At 43.4% G+C, this 27,661-nt stretch overlaps 1 protein-coding gene across 1 annotated transcript; it reads left to right on the top strand.

The window, feature by feature from the left end:
* On the top strand, positions 1–26,918 carry fadd (Fas (tnfrsf6)-associated via death domain). The gene is made up of 2 exons (XM_061276413.1): positions 1–621; positions 26,552–26,918. Exons 1-2 carry the CDS (start codon positions 321–323, stop codon positions 26,860–26,862), a joined length of 612 nt encoding a protein of 203 aa, XP_061132397.1. The 5' UTR covers positions 1–320; the 3' UTR covers positions 26,863–26,918.
* The last annotated feature ends 743 nt before the right edge of the window (positions 26,919–27,661 follow it).

The following is a 27,661-nucleotide window of genomic DNA, read 5'->3' as shown; positions in this document are numbered from 1 at the left end:
CGCACCAGAGCGGTCTTCTGTCCTAAGATGGCCGACCTGCGACGACACTGTTGACTACAATTATTATGGATTTCTATGATGGGCCGATTTGATGGCAGTGTACACTATTGGTGTCCACGTATGATGACTGCGACTTCAGTGCGCGTCTGTTTGACATTTACTGTGCAGTTAAAAGTTCTATGAAAAGGCACATCTGTTTTTATATAATGCGTCGACCGTTCTTCAACTTCGCCATTAAGGGACAGTCTTGACTCAGCACGCGGAAGTGAAAGTAAAATTATTTTCTGGACAACAATTCCAGACTTCTCCGTGTCCAAGCTATGGACTCTTTGAAATTCAATGCACTTTTACTGGATATATCCAGTCATATTACCAACGAACAGCTCGACAGTCTCAAGTATCTGTGCCGAGACAAAGTTGGAAAAAGGGTGTTGGAAACGATCGACAGCGGATACAAATTGTTCCAGTGTTTGACCGAGGGAGGTGAGCTCAGGCAAGATAAAACAAAACTGCTGTCGGAACTTCTCGAATACATAAAACGACAGGATCTATCAGACAAGTTGAACAACTTCCAGTCACCACCGGATTGTGCTGGCATCCAACTCAGCCAAACGGAGAAAGGTATCGTTTCATTCCCACCCTTCACCTTTTTTCCCCACCAGACTTTGACGGCGTGGTAACAGAAAATCATGTATGGAGGTAGTTTGGGGTCAGACGTTTTGTAATTGAAAAATCAAAACTCGTTCTTGAAAAAATAAAACTTAAATCTGATAATAAACGTGCTGACCTTTAAACTTGAAAAATAAAACAATGTATTCAAAATAAAAATAATTGTTTGAAAGCTTTTTAGAGTTGAAAATAGTTTTGCTTCGCCTTGCTAATTTTTTTGAATAAGTATTTATTTTCAAGTTTCACCTCAATTTATTTTTCAAGGTTTGACATCTTTTCTTCAGTTGCATGTTTTATACTTCCAGATTCACATTCAAAATGTGTCTAAATCAATTGCCCTTAAATCTCTTTTGGTGATCAGCACTGTCCAAAATGGGTATTTACCGAGCCACCCTGATTTGAACCTGAAAGGGAAAAAAATCTGAATCTGGAAAAAACAAGAGTTGAACCTGGAAAAAAAAGTGAATCTAAAAATATAAAACATTCAACCTGAAAAAAAGAAGACCTCAAATCTGAAACCTGAAAATAAATAGTTATTCCAAAAAAATTACCAAGGCCAAGCATAAGTTTTTCAACTCTAAAAAACCTTCAAACAAGTATTTGTATTTTTTATTTTGATATATTGTTTTATTTTTCAAATTTTAAACTCAGCATGTTTATTTTCAGATTTTTTCAAGTAGGAGTTTTGTTTTTCCAAGTACAAAATATTTGACCCCAATCTACCTCCATAAACATGATATTCTCTTTATGTTTTGTCATCGTTTAGGGAAAAGCTGATTTTTTTAACATCCACTTCATATTCACAATCTTAATCTATCCATTATTTGAAAAATTACCGTTTTTTTCCATGTATAATGCGCCCCCATGGATAATACGCACCCTAAAAATGGCATGTCGATGCTGGAAAAAAGCCTGTACCCATGTATAATACGCACCCCAATTTTATTTTATTTTATTTTTTTAAGTCCCAATGATCGTCACACACGCATCTGGGTGTGGTGAAATCTGTCCTCTGCATTTGACCCATCCCCGTGTGATTTTGATCCATGCCCTTTGGGAGAGGGGAGCAGTGAGCAGCAGCGGTGCCGCGCTCGGGAATCATTTGGTGATCTAACCCCCCAATTCCAACCCTTAATGCTGAGTGCCAAGCAGGGATGCAATGGGTCCCATTTTTATAGTCTTTGGTATGGTCTTAACTAGGCTGGATGTATTTTTTTTGTTGGCGTTGATTTCTCCGACTGCCCGTAAAGGCACCACCGCAATCAGTTCGTTTAAAATGAAAAGAGGAAAGTGACGTGCGGACATGTGAAAAAGGCGGCTCTGTATGGGAGAGAAGTTGAAGAGGAATAGAAACACCCTTGGAAACCAAAACTTGCCCCTCGTCGTGACTCGGAGCCGCAAGAAATGTTTCAGATTTGTGTAGGGTACATTGTGACGGCAAACGAGCAGGTGATCGAGCAAGCGTTTGATACGAGAGCATTGCGTTCGTATGGAGCGTGTTTGAAGTGAACAGCAGAGACAAAAGGAACAAGGCAAAGTGTTGTGAAATAAAATATTACCTGTAATACGCATTTTGTTATTTGCTGATTGTATTAAACTATCACATTCATTGTCAGTCAAGAAGAGAAGAGGACTATTCGCATCGGATCCATAGTGCGCATGCGCAGTGATACTGCCTCCGTATGACGTCCAGTCCGCGATGGAGATTAAAAAACAAACAATATTTGACAATAACACAGGTTTCTGTTCCTATCTTTGGTAATGTCACCCTGTCTTTTTGTTCCACGTCTTTGTCGGTCAGTCCTGTTGTTGGTTTTGTTAGTTAGTAGAGTTATGTTAGTTTACCAAGTCTGTGTTTTGAGTTCCTCCAATGAACCCTGGTGCAAGCTGCACTTGGTCGCCCTGCTCCTTTCCACACTCCATCCGTGACAAGATTTTCTTCAAAAATTGTTGTACCATGATTTTCTTACAAAAAAATTTTTTTTTTTTTAAATTGTACCCACGTATACATAATGCGCACCCCAGATTTTAGGACAATAAATTAGTTAAATTTTGCGCATTATACATGGAAAAAAACGGTATTTACAAATGTGGGATCATTTGCATTGTATCTATGTGACCGATTCGATTTTAACAGCGTTCACATCAAATATGTTGCCAGGGTTTTTGGCGCACTTGGGATATTTGACATTTTTTTTCTTAAAAAATAGCCTATGTTTTTTTTCCAGTGGTTGAATTGTACCAATATGGCATCATTGTTTACGTTAATATACTAGCACAGTGTCAGACACTCGATGTTGAATCATTTATTATCTTGTCATCAGAGTTTTGCCCTAAAAAGTGGATAAATCTGCGGGACACGCTGTAGCCGTGAGATGGCACGGATTTAGAAGCTGGCTGCTGTTCACCCTGTGTTTGGTGTAGACTTATAGTCAGTGCTTCAGTAAAACGCTAGCGTGGTGAGCAAAGCCAAATGAATGGAGTTCGATTGGGTCAAACGTTTTGTACTTGAAAAAATGTGAATCTGAAAATATAAAACATGAACCGTATTTTCCACACTGTAAGGCACACTGGATTATAAGGCACACCTTCATTGAATGTTTTTTTTTTAGAAATATTTTCATATACAGTCGTATGCAAAAGTTTGGGCATCCCTGATCATTTTCATGATTTTCCTTTAAAAATCATTGGTTGTCCGGATCAGCTATTTCAGTTACATATATCATATAGCAGACAAACACAGAAATAATTGAGAAGTGAAGTTTATAGGATTTACAGAAAGTGTGCAATCATTACTTGAATGCAGGTGCATAAATTTGGGCACCCCAACAGAAAAATCCTCCTTTTGCAGAAATAACAGCCAATAAACCAGGGGTCACCAACACGGTGCTTGCGGGCACCAAGTCGCCCGTGAGGACCGCATGAGTCGCCCGCAGGACTTTTCTAAAATTAGCTCAAATAGCGGCACTTGTCACTGAGCTGTATCTATTTATTTTACAGTCGAACCTCGGTTTTCGAACGCCCTGGTTCGCGAACAAATCGGAATTCAAACAAAGAATTCGAGATTTTTTTGTTTCGGTTGTCGAACAAAATTCAGAGGTCGAACCTCGCGAGATGAGCCGGGAGGACCCGAGAAACCTGACCGCGCGGCCCGAATGCCGACTGACTCCGTTGTTATTGTATTTTCGTTACTTTGAGGATTGTATTAATCATGCCTCCAAAGAAAGCAAGTGGGAGCAGTAAAGCCATCCTAAAACACAAAGACTGTCTTAAAGCAATGCGACAGTGAGCGCGCTGCGGTTGCGCGATCGGACCAAATTAAGCTCCCTGCGCACTGAGGTCCACTTAAATTTTGGAAAGTACATCAGGACTTTAAAAATATTTTCTAAATTTTAGCGACCTCTCTGTTACAATAATGTGACCAGCGCAGTGCAGTTGCGTGGTCGGCGACGCGCTACCTTTTCGCGTTCAGTGGTGCGCTCCAGTTGCGAGATTGGACAAAATTAAGCTCCCTGTGCACTGAGGTCCACTTAAATTTTGGAAAGTACATCAGGACTTTAAAAATATTTTCTAAATTTCAGCGACGGCTCTGTCACAATAATACAACCAGCGCGGTGCAGTTGCACGGTCGGCGACGCGCTACGATTGTGCGTTCGGCGGTGCGCTGCAGTTGCGCGATTGGACAAATATGCGCGAATGGAAAAATGCTTAAAAAAGGCGGGGTTTTTTTTGTCTTGAAACGGATTACCAAATGTTTCATTATTTGTAATGGGAAAGATAGATTCGAAATTCGATCGATTCGCTTCTCGAACCGCCTTCTGGAACGGATTGTGGTTTAAAACTAACGTTTGACTGTATTTTTGCTATTCATGTTAAAATCACACTTACATATGAACTGGAAATGACAATAATAAAAAATTGAGCAAATTGGCTATTTCAGAAGTGTGTGTTTAAACTGGTAGCCCTTTGCCTTAATCAGTACCCAGGAAGTAGCTCTCGGTTTAAGAAAGGTTGGTGACCCCTGCTCTAAACGCTTCCTGTAGCTTCCAATGAGAGTCTGGATTCTGGTTGAAGGTATTTTGACTATTCTTCTTTACAAAACATCTCCAGTTACGGGTATTTAAGGTGGCCAGTTGCAAGTTGTTCTCCTCTTTGCAGCTTCTCTGAAGAGTGTCAATATGGAAGCCTCAAAGCAACTGACAAATGACCTGAAAAAAAAGATTGTTCAACGTCATAGTTTAGGGGAAGGATATAAAAAGCTAGCTCAGAGATTTCAGCTGTCAGTTTGCACTAGGAGGAACATAGTGAGGAAATGGGAGACCACAGGCACAGTTCTAGTTAAGGCCCGGAGTGGCAGGCCAAGAAAAATCTCAGCTAAGCAGAGGCGAAGAATGGTGAGAACAGTCAAAGTCAACCCACAGAGCAGCTCCAAAGACCTTACAACAGGGGTGTCTAAACTTTTTGCAAGGAGGGCCAGATTTGATAAAGTGAAGGGGCCCGGGGGCCAATAGTTTTTTCGTACATTTTTTAACTACAAAAATGTCATGCAAATACACACTGTTATAAAACAAATTTCATTGTCACAATTGTCTTTATTTTTCAAATGACAAAATAACCAAATATGAGTCACAACAGTCTAAAAACACAAATTCTGCCTTTCATTCATATCTGAAGAGTCAGATAACATTGAACAAACTGTATGAAATACCTTAAATTTACATGAGTTTAAAATTACTTTTGCCTCATGAACATTTTAAATGGGAGTTATAAGTAATGCAAAGTTTCCAGTTATTATTAAAATTTAAAACTAGTGAATTTTGCTCTTGTCATTTACATTATTTTTCAGAAAATAGTTTGTGTCAGGTCTACAGGTCCATAACATCAACAGTCTTAACATGGCCACTTCGTCGCTTGCTTTAGTAATATTTATTTTTTACTCACAGTCCCGTGTGAAGAATCGCTGTTGTGATGCCAGTTCAGCTTGAAGCTGCTTCACTTTATCAGCGCGGTCACTCCCTGTTAGCTGGTCGTTTGTGTTGGCATGTTTAGTCTGATAGTGTCTCTTTAAGTTGAAATCCTTAAACAAGGCAACCGTCTCTTTACAAATTAGACAAACACAATTGCCTTGATTTTCAGTGATGTACAGTAATCCCTCGCTACATCACGGTCTGTTTATCGCGGTTTCACTACATCGCAGATTTTTTTCCCAAATTGAAAAAAAGAATTATAAGTCAAAATAAAACATAGAAATTGAGGAATCATGGCACAAAACCTGCCCACACGCCAGCAGAAGGCAAGGAGTGCCCACACAATTGCAGTGCGTACACTTGTACCTTTTTTTTTAAAAAAAGGTTATTATAATAAGAGTTCTAAAAACATATTTACAGTGTTGTACCTTGTTATCGAAAATTGTTATAATAATAAAAGAGTTCTAAGAACATATTTACAGTACGTACACTTCTACCTTGTTATAAATAAAAGTTATAAAAGTTGTTCTAAAAATATATTAACACAGTTTGTGTTAAGAATTCTCCATGTTATTTATGTTATTCAGCCATGCTTTGATTTGCGGTAGGGTGATTTATTTTGAAGGCCGTTTTCAGGCGAGACCACTTCCTTTTTTACGTTCTTGTACATATGTCGGTTACAGTGGTACAGGAGTCATTGGCGATGTAAGTGTGTCTCCTAACAAGAGAAATGAATGATCACATGTGTCTAACGTTTAGGACAATGTAGTATTGGTCCAAATGTTCGTTTAATTTCCTTTAGAGGTCCGTTTGCGCGTGTTAGCACGATCGCAAATTAGCATCTTTCCGCTAACTCGTTAGCCTGCCCAGTACTTCTTCTTTGCTGCGGGCCAATAAAAACTGGACCGCGGGCCAACTACGGCCCGTGAGCGTAGTTTGGACACCCCTGCCTTACAACATGATCTTGCTGCAGATGGTGACAATGTGCATCGTTCAACTACACAGTGCACTTTGTACAAGGAGATGATGTATGGGAGAGAATAATGCGGCATAAGCCTTTTCTGCGCACATGCCACAAACAGAGTCACTTGAGGTATGCTAAATCACATTTGGACAAGCCAGCTTCATTTAGGAATAAGGTGCTGTGGACTGATGAAACTAAAATTGAGTTCTTTGGACATACGTGGCGGTATGCATGGAGGAGGAAGAACACAGCATTCCATGACAAACACTTGCTACCCACAGTCAAATTTGGTGGCGGTTCCATCATGCTGTGGGGCTGTGTCGCCGGTGCAGGTACTGGCAATCTTGTTAAAGTTAAAAGTCGCATGCAGTCAAGTCAGTGTCAGCAGATTCTTGCAAACAATGGTTAAGAATCAGTGACAAAGTTGAAGTTGTGCAGGGGCTGGATACCTCAACAAGACAACGACCCCAAACACTGCTCAAATTCTACTAAGGCATTCATCCAGAGTACAACGTTCTGGAATGGCCATCTCAGTCCCCAGACTTAGACTTAGACAGACTTTATTGTCATTTTGTAAACACTCGGTGCACACAAAACGAAATTTCGTTGCATACGGCTCTCAACAAAGGAATGACATTTCGGCTAGATAAAAAGTGACATTTCTATATAAATATGAAATAAGATAAGATAAAGAAGATAAATATAAAGTGCAGCAATGAAGGAAACAAAAACAGTATTTACAAAGTGCGCAGGGGAATGCTAGGCTGACTGTTCAACAGTCTGACGACAGTAGGGAAAAAACTATTGCAGAACCTGGTAGACCTGCAGCGGATGCTGCGAAACCTCTTCCCAGAGGGTAAGGAGGGAGAACAGACCTTGGTGGGGGTGTGATGGGTCACTAATAATATTTCGGGCTCGGGACACGCAGCGCTGGGATGACAAGTCCTGAATGGAGGGAAGAGGAGCCCCGATGATCCTCTCTGCTGTCCTCACCACTCTTCTTACGTTCTTCCAATCAGAGGCGCTGCAACCCCCACACCACACTGAGAGGCAGCTCATCAGAATGCTCTCTATGGTGCTTCGGTAGAACGTCCTCATGATGGGTGGGGGCAGGTGGGCTCTCCTCATCCTCCGCAGGAAGTACAATCGCTTCTGTGCCCTCTTGACCAGAGTCGTGGCGGTCCCAGTCCAGGTGAGGTCGTCTGTGATGTGGACCCCCGGAATTTAGTGCTGCTGACCACCTCCACATCTGAGCTGTTGATGATCAGTGGAGCGTGGTGAGGCTGGTTCTTCCTGAAGTTGACGATGATCTCCTTCGTCTTCACCACATTCAGGATCAGGCCATTGTCTCTGCACCAGCCCACCAACTGCTCCACCTTCTCCCTATAGTCCAGGTCGTCGTTATCGCTGATGAGGCCCACCACCCGGACTGACTGAGGTCTGTTGGTGAGGAAGTCTAGCAGCCAGTTCCGAAGGGGGGTGCTGAAGCCCAGGCGTTCCAGTTTTCCCACCAGATGCTGTGGAATGATGGTGTTAAACGCTGAACTGAAGTCCAGGAACAGCAACTGCACGTGGGTGTTCCTCTCCTCCAGGTGAGCCAGGCTCAGGTGAAGAACGGAGGAGATGGCATCCTCAGTAGAGCGATTCTTCCGGTAGGCAAACTGGAACGGGTCGAATGTCGGGGGGAGTCTGAAGACGATGTGGTCTTTGACCAGCCTTTCGAAGCACTTCATCATGATGGGAGTCAGCGCCACAGCTCTGTAGTCATTGAATGAGGTGATTTGAGGTTTCCTTGGCACCGGAATGATGGAGGCAGCCTTGAAGCATACAGGCACCGTGGCTTCGCCCAGCGAGATGTTAAAAATGTCTGTGATGACACCAGCCAGCTGACCTGCACATTCCTTTAACACCCGCCCAGGTATGCTATCAGGGCCTGGGGCCTTACGTGGGTTGACTCTCCTCAGTCTTCAACACGTCGGCTGAGTCAAGGCAGAGTGCCTCCTCATCCTAATGGGGAACAGATTTAACTGCCGGAGTGCCGTTCAGTGCCTCAAACCGCCCAAAGAAGTTGTTCAGACCATTCAGGAAGTCAGCATCAACCTCACGCACCGGGGGGGAGGGTAAGTTGTAGTCAGTAATCGCCCGTATGCCTTGCCACATGCTCCTGGTGTTATTTGCGTCGTGGAAAAAATCCTGTATTTTTCGACTGTGGCTTCGCTAACCTTATGGCACGGTTCAAGTTGGCTCTCGCTGTCCTCAGTGCCTCCTTGTCGCCAGACTTGAAGGCAGCGTTCCGTGCTCCCAGCGTATGACGAACCTCCCCAGTCATCCAGGGTCGTTGGTTGGCTCGGGTGATGATGTACTTAGTGGTGCTGACGTCCTCTGCCTATTTGTAGATGTAGGCTGACACAGTCATGGCGTACTCATCAATGTCGACCTGATTGTCATATGTTGCTGCTGATCTGAACATGTCCCAGTCAGAGCACTCAAAGCAGTCCTAGAGCACCTCCATGGCCCCCTCAGACCACACCCTCACCTGCTTCACTGTATATTACAGACCTGTATATTATTGAAAATCTGTGGTGTGATTTAAACCAAGCTGTCCATGCTCGGAAATCATCAAACCTGACTGAACTGGAGATATTTTGTCAAGAAGAATGGTAAAAAATACCGTCAACCAGAATCCAGACTCTCATTGGAAGCTATAGGAAGTGTGGGCAAACTTTTTGACTCGCGGGCCGAACTCGGTTCTAAATTTGGACCGGAGGGCCGAACCAGGAGCAGATGGACGTAGTGTTTGTGTGAAGTAATATAAACGACCTGTAAAGGTCATTGCATAAAGGATTTTGGCCTTTAGTAGGTAGTAAAGCATGGATATTCCAAACAAGTTTTTTGAAAACAAATGCATTTATTAACAGCATTAAAAAAAAAAGAATAATAATTCACTAAAAAACTGCTATCAGTGATTCTCATAAAATACAAGACCGTTATTATGACATTCTCCATCACTTCAGTGCCTGCAGGTCAGATTAATGAAAGATGTTTATCTTATGAGATCACATCAAACGGCAAACATTCTGACCAAATATATCATCTTGAAGAATCGGTGAAAGCATACGTCCAAATAAAGTAATCAGAACGGCAACACGGTGAGGGGTATCTGAACAGAGGTGAGGAAACGGGAAACACTTCTTTAAAGTAAGCCTAACCCTAACCCTTAAGAACTTTACAGGTTAAGATTAGTCGCAAACAGGTGGTACATCAATGTCCTTGAGCATCCTGCATTGTTTGAAAATGAGAATGGTCGCTAGTTTCAATCCCTGCTATGTGTACAACTCGTATTCAAAATGCATTTTTTTACAACAAATTTGAGAGCCTCCCCTTCATTCTCAGTGGGAACAGTGTTGTTGGTCTCCCTTTTTTGCTAGTGCGTCATAGTCTGGAGTTAAATTTGTTGTGGCAATTCTTAGGAGAGATCCGAGGTGTTGGTCCGTTTACCTCAATCTGTGACGGGTTGATGTTGATGTGGCTGAACGTCACGTCGCGTAAGTCGAGCCAAATTGGCCACTCTTTTTTCAAACGCTCGGCACTGTGTCCACCTTGCTTTTCCTTGGGCGACTCATTTTAATAGAAGGATTCCAGGGGAAGGTTTGTGGGTGGCTTTAGCGTAAAACTGTATCTGAAAGCTCAGCGCGCGAATTACAAGAATGCTGTCGTCACAGCCCACGCTCTAAATTCGGGACTGATACAAATAGAGCGCGAGTGCGCCATTTCCGTACTACTGAGTACGTACACACACTTGTGAGTGTGCACCGAGCTTTCTGACACGGCTTCCGGTAGTAGATGCGCAGGCGAGCGGTTCCCCATCCACTGGGGAAACGCAGTCATTGCAGGTAAAATGACCCAAAAGAATGTTTAATAATACAATTTATTCAGGGTTGGCGGGCCGGATTAAGCGGTCCCGTGGGCCGGATGTGGCCCGCGGGCCGTAGTTTGCCCACCCCTGGTTTAGAGGTTGTCACATCTGCAAAAGGAGGATCTACTAAATATTGATGCCATTTTTTTGTTGGGGTGCCCAAATTTATGCACCTGCCTACTTTTGTTTAGGTAATGATTGCACACTTTCTGTATATCATATAAACTTCATTTCACTTCTCAAATAGCACTGTTTTTGTCTGCTATATGATATATTTAACTGAAATTGCTGATCCGAAGAAACAATGATTTATAAAGGAAAATCTTGAAAATGATTAGGGGTTCCCAAACATTTGGATATGACTGTATATGGTGCACCTGTCTATAAGGCGCATAGAATAGAAGCTACTGCAGTCAAACTGAGGTTGACTGGGGTTGCGTTATGGAATGTCAAACCAGTCAACTAGGTATTTCAGTCAAACTTCATATACAATCTTTATATACAATACAATATACAATACAAAAATTGCACAATAACACAACATTGTTCGAATGTTAATGTGCACATTTACATAGCCTTGTCCACAAATCCCTCAAACTTTATATACGGCAAACTTCATATACCGTAATTTTCGGACTATAAGTCGCGTTTTTTTTTCATAGTTTGGGTGGGGGGGGCGACTTCTACTCAGGAGCGACTTATATATGTTTTTTTTTTTTTTTAAATTTGTTAAATAAAGAGCCGTTTACCAAACCCACGTTTTTCCTTGAACTTTGTTAACGCTATAATATAGTTATATAGTAGATCTGTGGAATAACGACGAGGCTGACGTCAGGGCGCACGCGCGGCGATGTTGACAAAGGACGAGGAATTTGATCGATGGATTTAATGATTTAGAGTGCACAGATGGTTTGATAACATTATTGCTTATATAATAGTTATTTTATATATCATTTATATATCGTTATATGGGCCTGTGGAATATTTTGAAGTGCAAGAGCCCTCAGCGGCGCGCACACATTGTTGACAAAGGACGATTGATAGATTTAATGAATTGAAGTGACGCAGATGGTTTTATTAATGTTAGCGTTGTAACGTTAGCATACCTATCGTTTAGCCCAGGGGTGGGCAAACTTTTTGACTCGCGGGCCGAACTGGGTTCTAAATTTGGACCGGAGGGCCGGACCAGGAGCAGATGGACGTAGGCGTTGTGTGAAGTCATATAAGCGACCTGTAAAGGTCATTGCATAAAAGATCTTGGCCTTTAGTAGGTAGTAAAGCATGGATATTCCAAACAATTTTTTTGAAAACAAATGCATTTATTAACAGCATTAAAAAAATAATAATTCACTAAAAAACTGCTATCAGTGATTCTCATAAAATACGACACTGTTATTATGAATAACAATCTCCATCACTTCAGTGCCTGCAGGTCAGATTAATGAAAGATGTTTATCTTATGAGATCACATCAAACGGCAAACATTCTGACCAAATATATCATCTTGAAGAATCGGTGAAAGCATACATCCAAATAAAGTAATCAAAACAGCAACACGGTGAGGGGTATCTGAAAATCAGAGCAGAGTTTTAACTCGCAAACACCTGGTAACAGAGGTGAGGAAACGGGAAACACCTCCTTACAGTAAGCCTTAAGAACTTTACAGGTTAAGATTAGTCGCAAATAGGTGGTGCATCAATGTCCTTGAGCATCCTGCATTGTTTGAAAATGAGAATGGTCGCTAGTTTCAATCCCTGCTATGTGTACGTACAAATCATATTCAAAATGCATTTTTTTACAATAAACTTGAGAGCCTCCCGTTCATTTTCAGTGGGAACAGTGTTGTTGGTCTCCCTTTTTTGCTAGTGCGTCATAGTCTGGAGTAAAATTTGTTGTGGCAATTCTTAGGCGAGATCCGAGGTGTTGGTCCGTTTACCTTGATCTGTGACGGGTTGATGTTGATGTGGCTGAACGTCACGTCGCGTACGTCGAGCCAAATTGGCCACTCTTTTTTAACATTCGGCACTCACTTCTTTTTTTCGGGCCACTCATTTTAATGGAAGGATTCCAGGGGAAGGTTTGTGGGTGGCTTTAGCGCAAAACTGCATCTGAAAGCTCAGCGCGCAAATTATAAGAATGCTGTCGTCAAAGCCCACGCTCTAAATTCGGGACTGATACGAATAGAGCGAGAGTGCGCCAAGTCCGTACTACTACGTACACGCACTTGTGAGTGTGCACCGAGCTTTCTGACACGGCTTCCGGTAGTAAATGCGCAGGCGAGCGCTTCGCCATCTACTGGGAAAACGCAGTCATTGCAGGCAAAACGACCAAAAAAAAAAGTTTAATAATACAATTTGTTCAGGGTTGGCGGGCCGGATTAAACGGTCCCGTGGGCCGGATGTGGCCCGCGGGCCGTAGTTTGCCCACCCCTGGTTTAGCCTGTTGTTGCTCGTTCAGGACTGTTCTTGGTGTTGGATTTTGTCGAATAAATTGCCCCCCATAATGCGATTTATACTCCGGAGCGACTTATATATGTTTTTTTTTCGCTTTTTTGGGGCATTTTATGGCTGGTGCGACTTGTACTCTTGTGCGACTTTTAGTCCGAAAATTACGGTACAATACGATACACAGGGTCCAGCAAAATGATCTGACACATTTGTAGGTTTAATAAAGTGCAAATAAATTAAAGAAACGAAAATGTTTTTTTTTTTTTTCTTCTCAAAGTACATATACAGTGATCCCTCGCTGCTTCACGTTCCGTTTATCGCGGCTTCACTACATCACAGATTTTTTTCCAAATTAAAAGAACATTTAAAAGTCAAAATAAAACTTCTAAATTGAGGAAACAAGTGTCTAACCTTTAGGACAATGTAGTATTGCTCCAAATGTTCGTTTACATTCCTTTAGAAGTCTGTTTTCGCGTGTTAGCACGATCGCGAATTAGCATCTTTCCGCTAACTCGTTAGCCTGCCCAGTACTTCATGTTGGTGACCGTACTTTGCGGATTTAATTTATCGCGGGTTGTTTTTGGAACCAATTATCCGTGATAAACGAGGGATTACTGTAATGCCGTTTTGTTTTGTTTCGTTTCTTTTCATTTTCGTTTTGTTTTCGAATAATGTTATTTTGTTTCGTTTCAGTTGCTAACATGAATTGGACCGGTGAGCATTTCATTGTGGAAACGTTTATCAAGAACGAATCTGTAACTGCAACACAACGAGCGTTCCGTTTGTGCTTCAGACTTGGTAGTCATGATCCCGTACCTGCTCAAAACACGATCTTGTTATGGGTTACTAACTTCAGAGCCAGTGGATCAGCATTGAAATGAAAATCAACCGGCCGACCTCGCACCGCCATAACTCTAGAAAATGTGGCAGCGGTAAAACCAAAATAACATTATTCGAAAATGGCATTATGTACTTTTCAAAAAATAAAATAAAACACTTTTTTGTTTATTTGCCTTTTATTAAACCTACAAATATATCGGATCATTTTGTCGGACCCTGTACAATACAAACATTGCACAATAACGCAACGTTCAAACGTTAATGTGCATATTTACACATCCCCGTCCATGAATCCGTCAAATTCTTCCTCTTCCGTGTCCAAATTGAACAGTTGAGCGAGTGCAGCATTCAATGTGCCTGGTGCCCTCTCGTCATTATCCGTGTCAGTGTTGCTGCTATTCCCTGGCAGTTCAGTTATTATTCCTACCGTCGCAAAGCTTCGGACCACAGTTGAGACTGATTTATCAGCCCAGGCATCCACTATCCATTGGCAGACAATGGCATAAGTCGCCCAGCGGTGTCTCCCTGTTTTCGTTAATTTGTGTTCGCCTTCTGCTATCCACTGCTCCCACGCAGCTCGCATTGTAGCTCTTAATCCCCTGTTGACACCAATATCAAGTGGCTGGAGATTTTGAGGTAATCCACCCAGAATTACGGCAAACTCCGAATTACCGTAATTTCCGGCCTATAAATCACGTTTTTTTATATTGTTTGGGTGGGGGGGCGACTTATACTCAGGAGCGACTTATATGTTTTTTTTTTTTCAAAAATTTCCCCCCCAAAAAAAGGTGAAACCGCGATAAACGAACCGCAATGTAGCAAGGGATTACTGTAATTTGAATTTCAAGTGACGACAGCAGCGCGACGTCGCGTCAGCAGCAGCTCGTCGAGTCAATCTTTGTCCTTTATGTAAACAACCGCCGCGCTGCTGACACAGCGTCGCGCTGCCTCGTCGTTATTCCACAGATCTACTATATAACTATATTGTATATTGAGTTAACAAAGTTCAAGGAAAGACGTGGGTTTGGTAAACGGCTCTTTATTTAACAAAACAAACTTACAGGCGTGTGGCGGCGTGGACTCCCAGGATCCTCGAGGGTGCATGGGAGTTCGCCCAACCAGTCCACATGTGTTTTGTGGACTTGGAGAAGGCGTTCGACCGTGTCCCTCGGGAGGTTCTCTGGGGGGTGCTTCGGGAGTACGGGGTACCGAGCCAACTGATAAGGGCGGTTCGGTCCCTGTATCACCGATGCCAGAGTTTGGTCCGCATTTCCGGCAGTAAGTCGGATTCGTTCTCAGTGAGGGTTGGACTCCGCCAAGGCTGCCCTTTGTCACCGATTCTGTTCATAGTTTTTATGGACAGAATTTCTAGGCGCAGCCGAGGCGTTGAGGGTGTCCGGTTTGGGGACCTCAGCATCGCGTCTCTGCTTTTTGCAGACGACGTGGTGCTGTTGGCTTCTTCAGGCCGTGATCTCCAGCTCTCACTGGAGCGGTTCGCAGCCGAGTGTGAAGCGGTCGGGATGAGGGTCAGCACCTCCAAATCCGAGTCCATGGTCCTCGATCGGAAAAGGGTGGAATGCCCTCTCCAGGTCGGGGATGAGATCCTGCCCCAAGTGGAGGAGTTTAAGTATCTTGGGGTCTTGTTCACGAGTGAGGGGAGGATGGAGCGCGAGATCGACAGGCGGATCGGTGCAGCGTCGACAGTAATGTGTGTACCGGTCCGTCGTGGTAAAGAGAGAGCTGAGCCAAAAGGCAAAGCTCTCAATTTACCGGTCGATTTACGCTCCTACCCTCACCTATGGTCACGAGCTATGGGTCGTGACCGAAAGAACGAGATCCCGGATACAAGCGGCCGAAATGAGTTTTCTCCGCAGGATGTCCGGGCTCTCCCTTAGAGATAGGGTGAGAAGTTCGGTCATCCGGGAGAGACTCGGAGTAGAGTCGCTGCTCCTCCACGTTGAGAGGAGCCAGATGAGGTGGCTCGGGCATCTCATCAGGATGCCTCCTGGACGCCTCCCTGGGGAGGTGTTCCGGGCATGTCCCACCGGTAGGAGACCCCGGGGACGACCCAGGACGCGCTGGAGAGACTATGTCTCTCAGCTGGCCTGGGAACGCCTTGGGATCCCCCGGGATGAGCTAGACGAAGTGGCTGGGGAGAGGGAAGTCTGGGAGTCCCTCCTGAAGCTGCTGCCCCCGCGACCCGACCCCGGATAAGCGGAAGAAGATGGATGGATGGATGGATGGATGGATGAATACAATTTGTTCAGGGTTGGCGGGCCGGATTAAACGGTCCCGTGGGGCGGATGTGGCCCGCGGGCCATAGTTTGCCCACCCCTGGTTTAGCCTCTTGTTGCTCGTTCATGACTGTTCTTGGTGTTGGATTTTGTCGAATAAATTGTCCCCCCCAAAATGCGACTTATACTCCGGAGCGACTTATATATGTTTTTTTTCACTTTTTTGGGCATTTTATGGCTGGTGCGATTTATACTCCGGTGCGACTTATCATATAGCAAATTTTTATTTATTTTTTTCTTTTTTTTTTCTTTCCGTCTTCAACTTGGTACTTTTTTCTTTTTTCGGTCGGTTCATCCCGCAGCGCCAGTTCTGCTTACCAAAAGTGGCCCACTGGGCACTCGCATTCCACGAGTAGGTACAGTAGTTTTCTTCACTTGATTTCTGATACCATCTGTGATATGAAGGATGTGCAGACCAGAATCGGCAAAGAATAAATGGTCATCAAAATATCATCGGTACGTTCACAAAACTGCGCCTCTACATGTCAGTGGTCATCCCTACAGAGAGACAAGGATGAAGACATCAAGCATCACCAACAAGCTGGATGTCTTCCACCGACGGTGTCTCAGATACATCTTGAGGATCTCATGGAGAGACCACATCACCAACAAAGAGGTGATGAGAAGAGAGTATCTGACATAATCTCGGACAGGAGAAGGAGAATGGCTGGGCACGTACTCTGACTGCCAAGAGAGAGACCGGCAAGTGTGGCAATGGACTGGATGCCAGAAGGGGGAAAGAGGAAGAGAGGGCGACCAAAAAAGACGTGGAGACAAACAGCTAAGGAAGACCTGAGAGAGATGGGAGTCAGCTGGCATGGAGCAAGAAGGATCGCCAGTGACCGGAGCAAATGGAGAGAACTCGTCGCCCAATGTTCCAATAGGAACTAACTAACTAACTAACTAACTAACTAACTAACTAACTAACTAACTAACTAACTAACTAACTAACTAACTAACTAACTAACTAACTAACTAACTAGCCTACCAACCATATGGCATGTACGTAGATTCATATGGTAAATTGATTAAATGGATCAAAACTGAACGGAGTAAAATATATCCCCTAAACAGATTATAAAAGTATCTCTGCAACTCCTTGAGTGATAGATTGAATTTCTCTACAATCCTGGAGACTTCAAGTGCACAATAAGATGTATTTAAAAGCTAAAAAATGGATCATCCATGATATGTCTAATTTAAATATCTTTTACAATCCCGCGGATACCCTGTGATAGATTGAGGTCACTAGGTGTCACTGTTTCTGTACTTTTATATCAATGAATTGACAAAGTCCAATTATAATAACGTTTGTTTGTTCTTATTGTGCTTTACAGTAAGTACGGAGCACCGAAGTTAAAAACGCAGGTTTCTTTTTCCATGTCTGATGAGAAAATTATATTTCTCTGTTGTTTAACGCAAGAAGCTTCCGAGCATTCAACAGCTCACGATTAGCTTGGCACATATGCCAGCTCTTACGTGCGTTCTACATTCCATTCGGAATGAAATTGAATAACAACAAAATTGCAATTTAGCAAAACAATGTTTCACTTTCCCACTCTTCTATCGCGATGTGATAAGTGACTTGTGACTTCATCTTTGTGTGGCCATGGATCTCCTCGCCTCAACAACTGGTATAGCGGAGAAAAGTCACTCTACTTTGATTGACTGTGGGACCAAAACAAAAGCCCCTCTCCAATGATTAGTTGTGGAATAAGAAGATCTCAGATCAGTACCGCTTTTTTCACCACATAGTATCTCGTGTAGCTCGATTCGTGATTTGTAAGTTGAAGGAAACAGTGTGACTTGTGTTTTAAGCAGGGCTGTGGACTCGGTCGGATTTTTGCTCCGAGTCCGAGTCCGAGTCCGGCCTCTTGACCATGAGTCCGAGTCTGAGTCCGAGTCCGGCTGTCCATTTTTTCTGTTAATTCATGTGACTGCTTAGTCTTTATTCAAGGCTAATTTAGATCAAAATCTAAATAATTACAACAGTTTTGTGATGGCTTTGTCTTTATTAAACATATAAACGAATACAATAAACAGATACTTTCAAGTTTTAATCATTAATTACACCATTATAGCTCAGACATTTATCTAAACACAAATAATTAGTGACGACCCCTTATTTGGAAAGCGAAAAACCCATGTCGTACGGCGTCAGCACTATGTTGTTTTCAATAAAAACATGAAGGACTCACGTTTGCGTCAGTCAATTTTAATTTTTATAAAGGATTATTCTCATTTGATGTCTTTAAATTCATCCGCGTTCTGCCATTGAAGCGGGGTGCATTCAAAGACCAGTCGTACAGACGCAACACTCATTCACTTCACCAAAACGCAACAATATAATTACGTTAGCTCTTTGCATAAACCTCGATGCAAAGAAACTCCTCTTTTTGGGTACAGGCTACAAGGAGTATATATTACAAAGGAGACTTTATACTTAATTGTGATCATCATTCATCCATCCATCCATTTTATTTTATTACTCAGGTATTTTCAAAGCAAATTAATACTGTTGCATTTATTAATTTGCTTTAACATGACAGCGCAATATAATTAAAAGCTGACACGATAGCAATGTCAAACGTGTTCATTTAAGAAAAAGCCACACACGTTTTTCAATTCACTCAAATCATTCTCGTTATGAAAGATTTGATCACAAAACGTTTCCGTCTGTACGACCGGTCTTTGAATGCACCCCGCTTCAATGGCAGAACGTGGATGAATTTAAAGACATCAAATGAGAATAATGCTTTATAAAAATTAAAATTGACTGACGCAAACGTGAGTTCTTCATGTTTTTATTGAAAACAACATAGTGCTGACGCCGTACGACGCCGTACGACATCGGTTTTTCGCTATAGTTTGGTATGATTCGAGGTAGTCCACCCTCACCCAAAGTTAAGGTTTCATGGGAATATTATTGTCATAATTGTCTGGACCATATATGATAATTGTTTAATGGTAATTATTGATAGATCTTGAAGATGTCAAGTTATAGGTGCATAAGACTATGTTGTTCATGCACGTTCATTGTAAGAGGGGAAGAGATGTTGTGTATTTTGGGCTAACTCAAATTCCGTAGTAGAAAAACCCCGGAAGTGGGATGGGCGCATTCTGTGTTGTTGTGGTACGCCCTGTGAACGCACTGTGAGTAAGGAATGAAGCAGTTATCATTCACGTCGTTGTCCGACCTATTCTTGCTATCTAAGAACCTGGAAAATAGTAAGGATATAACATATATCACGGGTCATTATGACGAGTTTGGTGGAGTTTTTACTGCTTCTTACAACTCCTACCGCGCTGACTGTAACCTGACACTCTCTGGCTGCGTCTTGCCTCTTTTTTTTTTATTGTCGGACTCGGTGGACTCGGTCAAAATCAGCACAGTGTCCGAGTCCGGCAAAAATGACCGAGTCCGAGTCCCCGAGTCCGAACCGAGTCCACAGCCCTGGTTTTAAGATTTGAGCACTTGTAGTTTCGATTTGTATTTGTGTGTTAATATTTAAGCAGTTGTATTTTTGATTTATGTTTGAGCAGTTGTAATTTTGTATTTGTGTTTTAAAGGTACACTAATAATTTCCTGAGAAAATATGTTTTGCACCAAATATACGTACTGCAAAAATTGGAACAAAAATGTAAGTGTCAGTTTTTTAATTTGACTTGTAAAATAGTAGTTGGGCACCCATATTTAGGAATTTGTGAATGTATTAGTGTTGTGTGGGCGGCTTGGTGACGCACTGGTTAGCACGTCCGCCTCACAGTTAGTTTCGATTACACCTCTGGCCCTCCCTTTGTGGAGTTTGCATGTTCTCCCCGTGGCTGCGTGGGTTTTCTCCGGGCACTCCGGTTTCTTCCCACATCCCAAAAACATGCTTGGTAGGGCGATTGAGCATTCCAAATTTCCCACATGTGTGAGTGCGAGTGCGGATGGTTGTTCGTCACTGTGTGCCCTGTGATTGGCTGGCAACCAGTTCAGTCCCCCGCCTACTGCCCGATGACCACTGGGCTAGGCTCCAGCATGCCCGCGACCGCCGTGGGGACAAAGTGGTACAGAAAATGGATGGATAAGTGTTGTGTTGTATGTGTGGTGTTCTGCCCTCTGTATCTTTAGTATTGAAATGTCGTTATTCGCTATTTACTAGCCTAAAGCGCCGACCTGTCGCTTAGTACAAGTATTTGCTCACACAAAATACAAGACCTGGTAACAGCATCAGTTATACTGTGCATTTACGTAGCTGATGTTCTCTAAACGTTGTTGCCATGGACAAGATTTTTACGTAAGTATTGTCAACTAATGTATTTTCTGTTCGAACTTGTGTAAGCGATTGCAGGTTCATTTTATTTACAGAGCGAAGTCATGTTAGCCTACATGTTACAAGCTAACAATCGCCTAACGCGGCATTTCTATATTTGTATTGTAGTTTTACGATGGTCCTGAGAGGGCAATGGTTTGAGGCCATTCCTCAATAAATCAGCATTAAAGACAACAAAGTTTGATGATTTGGGGCATCGTTCGCTCGCTGTCTAGCTGGTGAAAAAGAGAAGCTTCACACGGACGTTTCCATTTTTTAAAAACTCCTCTGATGACAAGAAAAATGTTTCAACATAGAGTGGCCCACACTATGCTAATACTATTATGTAAACAATGTATAGTTGAAGAGCTGCAAAAATGAAGAAAAAAAAAGTAAAACCATACCAGGTAAATCCGAAATTCCTCACTCATAGTTCTCTAAGCCTGCTTTTGTCCCAGTATTGTTACATGGGCGTGTTGTAATACTTGGGATGATCAACTTTTGCTGCATTTTTAAAAACTCTTATTCACTTTTAAAACTCCTGCATTTGATTCTCTCCTTCCTTACACGGTCCGCCGGTACGCGCACAGTGTGTCGCTTGGTACATTCCCAAAGCTGAACGGCTGACACAAGGCGTCGCACATAAAAAGTTATTTTCATTCATATCCATTGGGGAGGCAGAATATGCTTCGCGCATCCTTGCATCCCATGCTTCAAAGGGCCTCATCTGCACCGCTCTGTACTCACATGCGCCTGCACACAGGAACTACATTGACTGCGATTGAATCGTGTCACTAGAAATGCTGGCAACATATTTGGTGTGATTGCACCATTGGCCAACTAGAGGCCATCTCCAAATGAAAAGTCAACAAGCACGCTGTATCTTATTTTGTTTACTAACGCTAGACCAGGAGTAGGCAAACCTTTTGACTCGCGGGCCGAACTGGGTTCTAAATTTGGACCGGAGGGCCGAACCAGGAGCAGATGGACGTAGTGTTTGTATGAAGTAATATAAGCGACCTGTAAAGGTCATTGCATAAAAGATTTTGGCCATTAGTAGGTAGTAAAGCATGGATATTCCAAACATGTTTTTTGAAAACAAATGCATTTATTAACAGCATTAAAAAAAAAAAAATCACTAAAAAAACTGCTATCAGTGATTCTCATAAAATACGACACTGTTATTATGAATAACAGTCTCCATCACTTCAGTGCCTGCAGGTCAGATTAATGAAAGATGTTTATCTTATGAGATCACATCAAACATTCTTACCAAATATATCATCTTGAAGAATCGGTGAAAGCATACATCCAAATAAAGTAATCAAAACGGCAACACGGTGAGGGGTATCTGAAAATCAGAGCATAGTTTTAACTCACAAACACCTGGTAACAGAGGTGAGGAAACGGGAAACACTTCTTTAAAGTAAGCCTTAAGAACTTTACAGGTTAAGATTAGTTGCAAACAGGTGGTGCATCAATGTCCTTGAGCATCCTGCATTGTTTGAAAATGAGAATGGTCGCTAGTTTCAATCCCTGCTATGTGTACAAATCCTATTCAAAATGCATTTTTTTACAACAAACTTGAGAGCCTCCCCTTCATTTTCAGTGGGAACAGTGTTGTTGGTCTCCCTTTTTTGCTAGTGCGTCATAGTCTGGAGTAAAATTTGTTGTGGCAATTCTTAGGAGAGATCCGAGGTGTTGGTCCGTTTACCGCGATCTGTGACAGGTTGATGTTGATGTGGCTGAACGTCACGTCGCGAACGTCGAGGCAAATTGGCCACTCTTTTTTAAACACTCGGCACTGTGTCCACCTTGCTTTTCCTTGGGCGACTCATTTTAATAGAAGGATTCCAGGGAAAGGTTTGTGGGTGGCTTTAGCGTAAAACTGTATCTGAAAGCTCAGCGCGCAAATTACAAGAATGCTGTCGTCACAGCCCACGCTCTAATTCGGGACTGATACAAATAGAGCGCGAGTGCGCCATGTCCGTACTACTGAGTATGTACTTGTGAGTGTGCACCGAGCTTTCTGACACGGCTTCCGGTAGTAAGTGCGCAGGCGAGCGGTTCCCCATCTACTGGGGAAACGCAGTCATTGCAGGCAAAATGACCCAAAAAAATGTTTAATACAATTTATTCAGGGTTGGCGGGCCGAATTTAACGGTCCCGCGGGCCGTAGTTTGCCCACCCCTGCGCTAAACAGTCCTCAACTTTGAGCCAATGATAGCAAAAGAATCAGAAAAGTTTCAGCCGTCACAAACATCCAACAGAGGAGGGCCTAACAATCCAACGAACTTAATTCGTTCCATGATTGTGTTTGTAGGTAGAAAAGTTCTTAAGTAGAATCAATTTTACCCATAAGAATGAATGCAAAAGATAAAAATAATGTTTAAGTGCTTTACCTTGAAAAACTTGGTATAGGACTAGGCGCTTGAGAGACAGGGGGTGTACCAATCATGTACCGTGGTTAATTTCTACAGTCGCTACACCCTCTTCTGACTACTCTCGTCGCTTCATGCACTAGCTTTCTTAGGAGACACGATTGACTCCAAAAACCTCTGACGAAGTATGGATGAACCTGTCAGTATGCTAACGTGTGCCGAGACAAACATAGAAAGTGGCTGCTCAGGTGCCCAGGACGCTGCAAACATGTACGCATATTTTTCTGAGGATCGACGCTCACAGACCATCAACCTGAGCCGTTGACTGCAACTCTCGCTGGACGGGCCATCCGCCCGCTGAAGCACCTCTGCGCCAATTCCTATGCACTTTATTGGACTTGAAGGTTGCAAGGACTCCAGAGGGAGCACTTGTAGCAACAAACTGTCCACACACAACTTGTTCCTCCACACGGTCTGATGTCTTTCATTTCTCTTTGATGTCCTGTACAATAGGATCACTCAGGTCCTCTTCACCAATTAATAAATATGTTTCAATAAAGTGACTCGCTGTGAGCATCTCCTTACAGGAGCAAGGCACGGCCCAGTCAACGACTTGACGTTGTATCCGTTTCCAACATGCATGCCGTGCATTTAAATAAACCAGATGGATTCTTTAGGCAAATACAAGACTATAGACAAACATGAGGATGCCAGTTATAATAATAATATTAATACATTTTATTTGTAAAGCGCTTTTCATGAAAAAATCTCAAAGTGCGAAAGAAACAAGACTAGAAATAAAAACACACAAGAAACCAGAATAAAAGCATAAAAGCACAGAGGCAATAAAAGACACCTATGAGGAGCCGGGGAAAGCCTTTCTAAACAGAAAAGGTTTAAGCCCCTTTTTAAAAGTGTCCACAAATTGGGGTTGACGTTGGTGCAAAGGGAGAGAGTTCCAGATGTGGGGGGCAGCGGCGCAGAAAGCTCGGTCTCCCATGGTGCGGAGTCGTGTACGGGGCTGATGGAGGTTGGAGCTATATGACCGAAGGTTACGGGTGGATGAGTGAGGGGTAAGGAGGTCTTTGAGGTATTGAGGGGCGTTGCTGTAGATGCAGAGGTGGGTAATGAGCGCGATCTTGTAATGAATTCTTGATGTTATGGGAAGCCAGTGTAGGTGCTGAAGAATAGTGGTGATATGGTCATGTTTGCGGGTTTTTATCAGAGTTCAATCGGCACAGTTCTGATTGAATTGGAGTTTCTGGAGGTGTTTGTTGGGGTATACCGAGTATGTTACAGTAGTCCAGCCTGGAGGAGATTAGGGCATAGACGAGCTTTTCTGCATCGGAGAAGGTGAGGAAGGAGCGGAGTTTAGAAATGTTTTTGATATGGAAAAAGCAGGTTTGTTTGATGTGGTTGGTAAATGTAAATTGTAGGTCAAACTTCACCCCGATGTTGGTAACAGAGGTGGAGAGGGGGATATCTTGACCAGAGAAGGAGATGGTGGTTATTGGTGATGACTGGATCTGGTGAAGGGTGCCAATTTGTATGGCTTCGGTTTTGGAACTGTTCAGTTGAAGGAAGTTGTAACTCATCCACACCCTAATCTCCTCCAGGCAGTTGGAAAGGGCCTGTGTGGGTGATGATGAGGGGACCGGAGTGGAGCGTGGATTAGGGTCAGTCCGGAGGTATAACTGGGTGTCATCGGCATAGCAGTGAAAAGAGATGCCATGTCGGCTGATGACCTGACCCAGGGGGAGCATGTACAGAATAAAAAGGAGGGGTCCTAGGACAGATCCTTGAGGGACACCACACGTGACAGGGGCTGTATTTGACTTGAAGGAGCCCAGGCTGACGTACTCTGTCCTGTCAGCGAGGTATGAGGTGAACCAGTCCAGTGTGGAGAGACGGAGACCAATGTTGGTGTGGAGACGGTTAAGGAGGATATGGTAGTCGACGGTATCAAAGGCTGCTGGAAGATCAAGGAGGATGAGAAGGGAGGGGGATCCAGAATCGGTGGAGATGAGGAGGTCATTGGTTACCCTCAACAGTGCTGTTTCTGTGCCATGTTAGCTATGGGCAGTGCGGAAACCAGACTGGAAGGTTTCAAATAGTGAGTGGTGTTGAAGATGTTCCTGTAGCTGTATGGCAACAGCTTTTTCAAGGACTTTGGACAGGAATGGAAGAAGCGAGATGGGGCGGAAATGTCCATGGAAATATCACTGTGATCGGAGACACCTAGGTCATATACTGCCAGATTATTGATGGAGAGAGAGTCTGAGTTGACCAGGTTTAAAGTGCGCCCCCTGGCGGGTGTGGGAGCATCAACATACTGTGTGGGGTTGAGGATATCAGATGCCATGAGAAGGAGGGATTATCAATATGAATGTTCATATCACCCAGTATTATATTATTGCAAGATAGCGAGCAGAGAGCAGTGAGAAGGTCATGAGACTCAGGGATGAACGATGGGTGTGGTTTGGGCGGCCAGTAAATAAGAACAGCATTGATCCCAGACGGAGGTTTTGATTTGAAGGCCAGATATTCAAAAGAGGACACTTCAGGTCGAGAGAGGAGACAGCTCAAGAGTGTCGCGGTAGATCACTGCCAGGCCACCATCTCGGCCAGTGCAGCGAGCTCTTTGTAGGTAACTGTAACCAGGGGGACAGGATTCATTTAATGATGACAAAACCTGAGGTTGGTGCCAGGTCTCAATGAGGCACATCAAGTCAATATCTTTATCAAGAATGTGATCATGGACCAAGCTTGATTTATTTGCAGGGACTGAGCATTGAAAAGTTCAGTATTAATGTGGAATTGATCAGTGGATCTCTGGATGGGACAGAGTAGGCTGGGTTCCACACCTCTCCTCCCTCGACAGACAGTATGGCCAAGTCTCGCGATGTTTCCAGCGCTATTCCTTACCGCCGTGTCCGTGCTCTGATGACGTGTCAGTGATGCGACCGGAAGAGTGGACGACCAGGCGGGCAAGATGGAGCCGGTGTCGGGAGGCTGGATGTAAACAAGCTTTCTCCGTGATGTTCCAGTTTTAAGCTGCGCCAGGGTAGAAGGTCCGTTTACCGGAGTAATCAGTGGGGCTGGTACCGAAAAGAGGGGCTGGATCCAATGGCTGCATACGAACCGGGACAGGAGGAGAAAATCCGCGGCACAGCTCAGCCGAGGAGGAGACTCTCAGGTGAGCTTTCAGGCGTACAATCACACCGGCAAGTCTCCCTCGTCTTCTAGAGCGCTTTCTCTGGGGGAAAGGGCATGACAGCCGGCGTCGGTGTTCGGAGCCGCAGGGTCCGTTGGAACGGGACTTTTGGTCGCGATCCCTCTGGGGAGAGACAGTAGACAGTTGACGCAGGTGTTCAGGAATGTCCGCCAGCACCGGTGTTTGCTGATCGAAAAATGGGCGATCAGGTAGCAGTGGGGATTCAAACCAACCCTAAGGTCGAGGAGGGTTTGGCGATCATATGTCAGCAGACCAGAAACCTATCGCAAGGCAGAAAGCAGCAGGAGCAGGGGAAAAGACTTAACAGCAAAGGAGCGAGGCAGACTATTTCAGAATATATATGGCCCACCAGTTATTTATTAAATTTCACAATATTGCTTCCTTTACCCATTAAGACCTCAATGTGTGGCGCTCCAGAGGTACACTTTAATTTAATAATAATAATAAAAAGGCTCACAGTTTTGGAGATTTGTATTTAATTAGTTGCCACATTTCACCTGAAAACATTTCCCTTCTCCTTTTTCTTTCTTTATTTTTCAGACAAGCTGGAGATTGCCATAAACCTGATGGCTGAGAATTTGGGGCTAACCTGGCGAAAATTAGGACGCAAACTAGGTTTCAATGAAACTAAACTACAGTCCATTTCATTGAGGTTTCCAACAGATCTGGAAGAGACAGCAAGAGAGCTATTGAAGGAATGGATGGAGAGTCGTCAAGCCAATGCTCATACAGGAGAGTTGATTCAGGCCCTCAGAACATGTCAGCAAAATCTCACAGCTGATCAGGTGGAAGCTGCATGCATGTCATCAGAGAAACAAGATGGTAACATTACAATTCAAGGCACATATTAAAAATCAACCATCAGTGATGTCTTTATTTATAAAATAATAAAAGGACACAAAAGCCATGATTGTCTATTTTTCACAAACTAGCTCTGTAGTTTTTGATCAGGAAAATGAATTTTTCCCCTTTTTATCCATTCATTTCGGAGAAGCAAATAAGCAACTTATACCTTCCGAGACAGAACAGTTTTAATGAGAACTATGCGCCACCCCCCTCCTCCCCTTGTCTCAGTAGGAGTTACTTGAGGGAGCGATCAGTTTGTTTACCGTTTTTTTCCATGTATAGTGCGCCCCCATGTATAGTACGCACCCCTAACAATGGCATGCTGATGCTGGAAAAAAGCTTGTACCCATGTATAATACGCACCCAATTTTTATGAATTTTTTTAAAAAAATTTTAAATTTTTTTTTTTTTTTTTTTTTTTTTTAAGTCCCAAAGATCGTCACACACGCAGGGAGGCAATGGGTCCCATTTTTAAAGTCTTTGGTATGGTCTTAACTAGGCTGGATGTCATTTTTTTTGTTGGCGTTGATTTCTCCGACTGCCCCTAAACGCACCACCGCGCTCCGTGCGCACACGGCGGCTCTGTATGGGAGAGACGTTGAAGAGGAATAAAAACACCCTTGGAAACCAAAACTTGCCCCTCGTCGTGACTCGGAGCCGCAACAAATGTTTCGGATTTGTGTAGGGTACATTGTGGCAGACGGCAAACTAGCAGGTGATCGAGCGAGCGTCTGATACAAGAGCATTGCGGTCGTATGGAGCGTGTTTGAAATGAACAGCAGAGACGAAAGGAACAAGGCAAAG

This window comes from Syngnathus typhle, linkage group LG4 (genome assembly GCF_033458585.1).
Source record: "Syngnathus typhle isolate RoL2023-S1 ecotype Sweden linkage group LG4, RoL_Styp_1.0, whole genome shotgun sequence".
Lineage (NCBI taxonomy): Eukaryota > Metazoa > Chordata > Actinopteri > Syngnathiformes > Syngnathidae > Syngnathus > Syngnathus typhle.
This window is presented reverse-complemented; position numbering and strand designations above follow the sequence as displayed.

Excerpts from the sequence above, each read along its gene's own strand:
- fadd (XM_061276413.1), top strand. The coding sequence starts at position 321 with ATGGACTCTTTGAAATTCAATGCACTTTTACTGGATATATCCAGTCAT. Across the intron at positions 622-26,551 it reads ACTCAGCCAAACGGAGAAAG|ACAAGCTGGAGATTGCCATA; the intron begins GTATCGTTTCAT and ends TTTATTTTTCAG.